The sequence below is a fragment of the Rhinolophus sinicus genome, chromosome 2 (assembly GCF_057876585.1).
Source record: "Rhinolophus sinicus isolate RSI-liver-muscle chromosome 2, RSI-T2T, whole genome shotgun sequence".
In the NCBI taxonomy this organism is placed as follows: Eukaryota; Metazoa; Chordata; class Mammalia; order Chiroptera; family Rhinolophidae; genus Rhinolophus; species Rhinolophus sinicus.
Genome location: NC_142502.1, coordinates 153,046,405 through 153,054,117, shown reverse-complemented (window position 1 = coordinate 153,054,117; position 7,713 = coordinate 153,046,405). Strand labels below are relative to the sequence as shown.

Sequence of the window (7,713 nt, the reverse complement as noted above, 5' to 3'; positions counted from 1 at the left end):
TATATATATATATATATAAATAGTTACTTGGATATTTTTTGTCAAGTTGTTAACAAACCATTGTCACACAGAAGGAAAGCACAAATCAAAACATTGCCAATCTCATCCTTGTGCCTTCTTAATAATAAGGATCGTCTAACACATAGCAGTCTAGGTTGCTTCCCACATAATAACACCCTGACTGAGATGACCACATTTAGTACCAACTCTCCCAGGAATAGCATACCTCTGCCACAGATGCAGTCCTCTTCACCAGGATAAGAATATTCCAAAATGGAATAATTCACTTTTACCAAGCAAAAACATCTTTTTTAAAAGAACTATACAGCTACTCAATTGACACAAAATAATAATGTCTATGATAAGAAGTGGTAATAAGCATAACGCCATATTCCTGGTCGACTGTCTTATGAAAGTACCCAATGCTTATGGATTTTTGGTAAAGGTAGCTACAGATAATATTTCTGATTTTCTGCTTTAACAATATATTATTTATTCAAATGAGCCTGCTACCAAAAAAGCGTATTGTTCCCCATTTCAACACTTCAAAGAATCAAAATTTATACTTCAATTAATAAAAATAACACCTCAGGAAAGATCATACTTTCACATTCTTGAAACATTCCAGCTCATCTAGACTTTGAAGACCCATAACACTGACCCAAATGATCATAATCAGTTCATTCTCTTCTTTAACATAGTAGCATGATCATTCCTGGGCATCTATTTAAAAATTTAGTACAAAAGATTGGAGCACGGGTCAGGGTAAAAATCTAAATAATAACCTTTTACATCAACTCTTAAAATGTTAAGAAACCACAAAGAAATTAATAGATGCTAATACTTCAGACAAAAGAAAACCATCACTGCCAACTGTTTAGCTGAATCTTTACATTTTGATCTAGTACTGGTCTCACAAAAGTGAAAGAAAAAAAAAATCCATTAGTATCAGAAACAAAAGCAGTTTAGACAAGATTCTCCAGCCTCTAAGACTAAACAGAGGGCACTGGGATCTGCCTGGTTGAAGTGCTGTCATAGTCTTGCATTAAGTCATTAGTGGTGTGATAATGCATGGCAATATATGAGTTGGCAAATCCTTTAAAAGAGTTTCCTGGCTGTAAGTTACATGGGATGCTGTCTTCCTGGGACGGGCTGCTGTTATAGATGCTGTAGTACGGCTCGATTCGCGTGTTGATGGGCGTTGAGCTGCTCTGACCGTAGTGGGGCTGTCCCGCAGAGATCTTGGGGCTGACCACACTTTCCTTCGAATGACTTGGGCCACAAGCCTGGTCCACAAATTTCTTCTGAGGCTTAGGAGACAACATGTAGGCAGAGTTTGTTTCATGATGGGAGGATTTGTTTCTGTTGACTTCGAGGTTCCCTTTTCCCATGGCTCGAAGTCGAGTCTTCTGTTTGCAGCAGAAGAAACCCAGGCCTATGTACTGGAGGCAACAGAGCACTTTCCTTCTCAGCCCTGCACTGTTCCGAGAATATATAAAAGGGTTTAATCCTGATTTGAAAAATATAAGGGTAAATCCAAACAGTTCAAACTGGTAAAGGATGAAGCTCCCATCGCTGGACAGAACTACCTGCACCAAGGAAATCCCCAGGGGAAGACAGCACACCAGGACCGACAGCACGATGATCACGCAGGTGACCACTGCCTTGGAATCCTTAACTGTGGAGAGATTGACACCTGATGCCAGCTGCAGCCGGCTGGCTGCAGGGGTGGGCAGCTGGCTGGGACTCTTGGTGTATCCACGGGTCTGAACATGCTGCAGTTTGTTGTAATTCTGGTTCCTGTACAGGGCCGGCACGGTGCACTGGATGGGATCCCCACCTCCCTTCACGGGTGCCCCCATGAAAGGCTGTGGTCTGGAAGCATCCACTGTAATTACAGGGGGGCACTTTCTGACTTGAGCATTTTTCCGCAGGGTCTGAGCAATCATGATGTAAGAGACAGAGACCACAGCAACACAAAACGTGAAGTCGACCACATAGAGAGACAGAACGGCTTTCCCTTCTCCAGCAATCAGGCTGGACATGGGGAGGCAGAGGTGGGACTTGCTGGTTTTCAAGGTGGCCAGGGTGGCGAGGGTGAAACTGGTGGCCCAGAGAAGCAGAGTGAGGAGCAAGGTGCAGGGAAAGGAGGCCGTGCGATTCGGCTGCTTCCCGAGGACCATGCGGAGCCGGTGCAGGGCAATCACGGCCACCGTCTTGAGGGACATGATGATGAAGCCGGAACTGGTGAGATGGAAGGTAAAGCAGAAAGCATCCGGTACGCTACTGACTGAGCTGAAGAACAACACAAAGGTGAACATGGGGGCAGCCACGCCACAGATGAAGAGGTCACAGAAGGACAGGTTCAGGATCATGAAATCAAAGTTGGTTCTGAATTTCCTGAAGGCTGGATCAAAGAAGGACAAGAAGACAATGAAGTTGCCGTAAGAGCCCAGGCAGAAGATGACGGCGAGGAGGAAAGTGCAGGTTACCAGAGTGGCCGTATGGATGAAATCCTGGAGATTCTCCCGGACAGCTGTGCTATTTCCTCCCTGCGAGGGAAGCACATGGAGCAAGGTGGTGTTGGCAGCATCCTGAAGGTGGTCCGTTGAGTTCATTTTCAGAGAGAAAGGACTCTTCCTTCTGTGGGAAGGGAGTCAGGGCCTCAACTCACAGATGAGCGATATGTGACAAAAGAGAACCAAGGCAGAAAAGCCTGCACACAAAAATGCATACCCAGAAACAGAAAGGAATTAATGTAGAAAACAGTGACCTCATGATCTTTGACAAAAGCACTAGAAGTTTTCAGCTCTGACCCAGTGCACAGACAACATTTCTCCTCTCAAAGCCCAGCACAGAAAAGACACAAACACCTCGAAATACATTCATCCTGCTAATTTTAGGTTTTATGACACAGTGGTTTTCAAATTAGTTTAAGCATCTCCTGGAGAGCAGGTTAAAAAGAGCAGATTCCTGGGCCTCCCCCATTGAGATTCTGATTGGAGGGTGTACAGATGTTACTTTCAGAAACACTCTTGTGCCAGATACTGGAGACACAAGAATACAACCTCTCTGCCAGAGATCACAATCTAGTTGGAGATCAGCCTTTGTAATGACAGCCTAATGTGGTAAATCAGATGACAGCAGGGTGATATGGAAGAAGGAGAAGGGGAACTTAATCCAACACAGAGTGGAGGCTGAGAGAGGCTGCAGGGAGTCTTGGTGAGGATGGGCTAGCTGGGTGAAAGGTGAGGGGCAAGGAGAGAGACAGACAGGCTCCTAGAAAGGGAGTAGGTCTTTGCAGCAGGACTGAGGCGAGAAACAGCACGTGCTTAAAATATAAGCAGAGGGTATTGCTGAAGTATATTGTGGGCCTTTAAACAATCCCCACAAATCAACAAATCCTATTTCTTTCCTGAGGAAGAATCCTTTATTTTCCAGTACTTATAATTTCTTCTCCCTGCTTGTGATTTCTTGGCCAACTCCATACCCTCCCTTGAAAAAAACTTTGTATAGGACCACATTTAAGGGGAAAATGAAAGTAATGAAGGGTTATCGGAATTATATTTTATGAGATTTACAAGGTGCAAAGCACCACTCTGTAAACTCTAAATTGCTATGTAAATGTGAGTTATCATTATTCCAAATGATGAAGCAGGAGGTATGCACCCTCTCATGAATTTATTCACTCAATTTACATTTATCATGTGCATACTATATGCCAGCTTGATGCTAGGTGATGTGGGTAGGAAGATGAGAAAACACAGCCTCTACTTTAAAAGAATAACTTGTTTTTCTTCTTGCTCCTTTTTCTTAACATTTTTTTTTCTCCCTATTTTCAACGAGATTTAAAGTACACTCTGTTATTTCAAACCCCAAGGCCCTGAGTGACCTGGTGTCCACCCTGCTTCCAAAGATGTTTCCAAGTGGGACAGCTTAAGTTGTTCCTTGGAGACTGGTGCCATGTTCATGACAACAAAAACAGTATTTGTTTTAATCCATCATTTTAGGAATAACCAATGGCACTGGGGAAGTCCAGGGGTGATGTTCAGAATATTTAACTACCAGGTCAAGCTAGGGCCCAGAGTTTAAGCCTTTTAGTGATGGATCATGGGGTGCAGAGGAAGGGGCCAGGTCAGTGAGGGATTATTGGGGGCTCCAAGAAGCAGCCCCAACAGAGAAGCCTCTAGCATTCAATAACAGGTATGGTCGTGCCAGTCAGTATTAGGCAAATTTCAATACTGGGGAGATCCATACAACTAGCTGTTGTCCTTCATGAAGGAAGAGGATAACCTCTTTCATATTCTCAATGGACAAATAATGAAGATCATGACAATATGATGAATTTCTCCATTGGGAAGTGAGACCAACTTTTCTGTACTTTCCTTACAAAAGTCTGTGTGAGAGAAAGATATAAATCCTGACCTTTTGTTTCCTGATGATTAGAATTTTAAAAATAACAATGGATAGCTTATTGTTTTCACTTAAGATTGTGTCCTGTTTCTGAACCCTTTTTGATACCTATGTAGTGAAAAAGACATCTTTTTACTGTTTGTTTTTTTTAATTGTTAATTCGAGGATTGATGTTAACTGGTGAAAAGAAAAGTAGAAGAGAAAACCCAATGGGAGGAGGCAGGAAGAGCAGAGAAGAGATACTGCTGTTTATAGCAAAGTTTAACCCAAATTCCTGCTTCCCTCTTCACCCCTGCTCTTTTCCTGCTTCCAAAGAGGAAAGCAAGGGTTGGAAGTAGGGAAAAGAGCAGGGGTGAAGAGGGAAGCAGGAATTTAGTTTGGGAAAATCAGAAGGATGAAGACTCTGGAATTAGGATGCTAACAGAAATATCGACTAACTGGATAATAATGAAGAAGTCAGGTGATGGAAGTTATGAAGACCCCAGGCAAGGAGAGAGAAAGGGAGTTTTCAAGGGGGAAATGATATGATGAGGCACCAACATTCGTCAAGGGTAAGAGGCAGGAGGAAAACAAAATTGGAGGAGGGGCAAATTTCCCTTGTGGTACAGTTATACTTTTTGCAATAAATTTGTTTTCAATAGATTAAAAAATAAAGGAAACTCTAGGTCAGGAAGATAATTATCAGTATCATTATTAGTATGTTAACTTGACTGAGTGCTTATGATGTGCCTGGCCCTGTTCTCAGTGCTCCATATGATTAACTTACTGAGTCCTCAGAACAGCCCTGAGATAGTGTAACTTACCCTCATTTTACAGATGAGGAAACTGAGTCAGAGAGTACACCTAAGTTAAAGTGGTAGAGCATGAATTTGAACCTAAGCAGTTACTCTCTAAAGCCTGCATTCCTCACCACCATGCTAAACAGAACAGCAGAGAGATGAAGGCAGGGGTGCTGGTGGGATGGGAGTCCGGGAATCGCCAGGTCAGGAGGTAGTTACAGCAGCTGTAATTTACTGGGTGGTTATTTTATGCCAGGCACTTATCCTAGGAGCTTTACATAAGTTATCAAACTCCGTTTCGTTCTCATAAATTATCAAACTCTGTTTCATTCCCAACATAATCCTATGAAGTAGAGTAGGTATTGCAATCTCTTCACAAGTCCAAGTTCCTGGAACCCAAAATTTGAATACATATATACACTTTTTTGTACCTTTTTGTCAAGGTTGATAATTATGGTTCTGGTATAAAGTAATTATAAGTCACTCCTATTGGGATAATTAGAGAAAAAGGAATAAGAAGCTGGGAAGAGAAAAGAGGAAAAGCAGAAGACAGAAGTAAAGGTTTTGCCAGAGAAAGGTGAGAAGCAATAAAGGAAATGGAGGGAAAGTAAACCCAGGTGTTAGCACTAACTTTGGGACAATAAAAAAGAGGAGGGTGAGATCACAATTTGCAATGAAGTTATGAAGGCAGAACTATAACACTCAGTGATTTGGTGGGGGGAGGGGGATGAATACCTATTGGCTATGCCTAAATATTATATAAAGGTTACCAACTTTCTTTTCAGTGCAAGCATAAAAGCTACTCTAGTTCCGTGCCTATGAATAGGTCCCGGAGGAAGATGTGATTTAGTCATAAAATCAGAAAAATTTTAAGTTGGAAAACCAGTTTTAAGCAGGCATATTAGCCGCAATAACACGGAATGAATTCATATCCTACGCCTCTTGTTACGACTAAGGAAGAGTGATCCTAAAGTAACTAGTAGGCCAGGAACAGTAAATGAAAATTTATGTACAGCGGCAATAATTTCTCATTAAGATGTGTGAAGAGCCTCTGACAATTCAGTGTGCCGTCTTCATATTTTAATACATATGAGAACATTCTATATGAGCTTTCACAAGTCATCTCATGACCTAGATTCTTCCCACTCATTCTTTCCCTCATAATGCCTTAAATTCCTCGAGGGTAGGTATTTTCAGAGTCTAACCCTCACTGAGAGCAAGGTTCTGTATTATCATTATTCCCATTGTATTTGTATTGATCCGGAAAACCTCAGTGAAGTTAGATGACTTGCCCAAGGTCACTAAGATTCAAGTCAGATTTATCTGACTTCAGAGCCCAAGCTCTTTGTCCCCAGTTGAACTACCTCTTGAAGCCTGGAGCAGCTGATGGGGTGGGGTAGGGTCAGTGGATGAGGGAGATGGGGAGGCTATGGAACCCCCCTCCCCCACAGCCTGGGAATGGGATGGGGTTAGAGGTGGACCCCCGCCAGGGGCTTGTGGTGGATAGGGCCTCCCTGGGGTAGGGAAGGAGGGCCTCTGCCGGGCAGGGAAGCTGGTAAGAGTCTGCAGAGGGTTGGTGGAGCACGGAGGGCTTGGCCAGGCCAGGTGGTGTGGAAGGGTTCCACAGCCCGCGGAGCCCAGGAGCCCGGGAGCGGGCCGGCAGGGACGATGTGGCTGCCCCACAGGCCGCGCCAGGGGCGCAGGTGCGCGGCGGCCAGGCCTGGACCCGCGCAGCGCGCTCCTCGCTAACCCGCTGGCTTCCCGGGGCCCGGCCTCCCCGTCCCGCAGAGGCGCCTCCTCCAGGGGCCCGCGCGGCCTCTCACCTGCCGGGTGGCCGCAGCGCCGCCCCTCCTCCTCCATCTCGCAGCCCAGACCCCAGCTCCGCGCGCCTCCGAGAATGATGCAGGGCTAGAGGCATCATCGCCATCGCCGCCGCCTCCGCGCATCCCGGGAGCCGCGGCGAGCCGGGGGCGCGGAGGCGCCGTCACGGAGCCGCGGAGGGCGCCGCCCCCTCCGCCGGACACTCAGGCCCGGCGCCCAGCCTGCGCTGTGCACCCTCACCGCTGCTGCTCCGCCGCCCGACCTCCGTCCTCCGCGCCGCGCGAGGTGCCCCCGGCTCGCGGATCGGCGGTTCCGGGAGTCCCGGCTCCCTGGGGTAGCTTACAGCTGCCAGGAAGACGGGCAAGCGGACCGGGTAGCAAGGAGGAGAAAGGCGGCGGTACCGATGGCACCCAGCGACCCTCGGGGGGCTTGGCCTCTCAGGGTGGCACCCCGTGGAACGGGCGGGGTGGCGGCCCCACGCTGCCCCGTCGCCGCGTCTGCCGTCCTCCCTGGCGCCTCGCCAGGCCCGCCGCCCATCGGCCCGCGCTCCGGGTACAGGAAGGCGCCCGCCTCGGTCCACTCCGGGCTGCAGCTAACACGTTTTCTCCTAGATTAACTGGCGGCGGCGTCCAGTTTGGTACTTGAGACATACGTATAATTTGTAAAGCAACTCATTATAACAATTTAAATCAAACCAACT

The 7,713-nt window shown here is 46.5% G+C and overlaps 1 protein-coding gene across 3 annotated transcripts; it reads right to left on the bottom strand.

The window, feature by feature from the left end:
- Positions 1–468: 468 nt before the first annotated feature.
- Positions 469–7,452, bottom strand: GPR75 (G protein-coupled receptor 75). 3 transcript variants are annotated; one of them, XM_019719425.3, is made up of 2 exons: positions 7,016–7,452; positions 469–2,716 (listed from the first exon to the last, which is right to left on the bottom strand). In XM_019719425.3, exon 2 carries the CDS (start codon positions 2,616–2,618, stop codon positions 993–995), a length of 1,626 nt encoding a protein of 541 aa, XP_019574984.1. In that variant the 5' UTR covers positions 2,619–2,716; positions 7,016–7,452; the 3' UTR covers positions 469–992. The 3 variants fall into 3 exon arrangements, with proteins under 3 accessions (XP_019574984.1, XP_019574981.2, XP_019574989.2); XM_019719422.3 differs by having other exon boundaries at positions 860–2,552; positions 7,016–7,274; XM_019719430.3 differs by having other exon boundaries at positions 860–2,643; positions 7,016–7,253.
- Between the last annotated feature and the right edge of the window lie 261 nt (positions 7,453–7,713).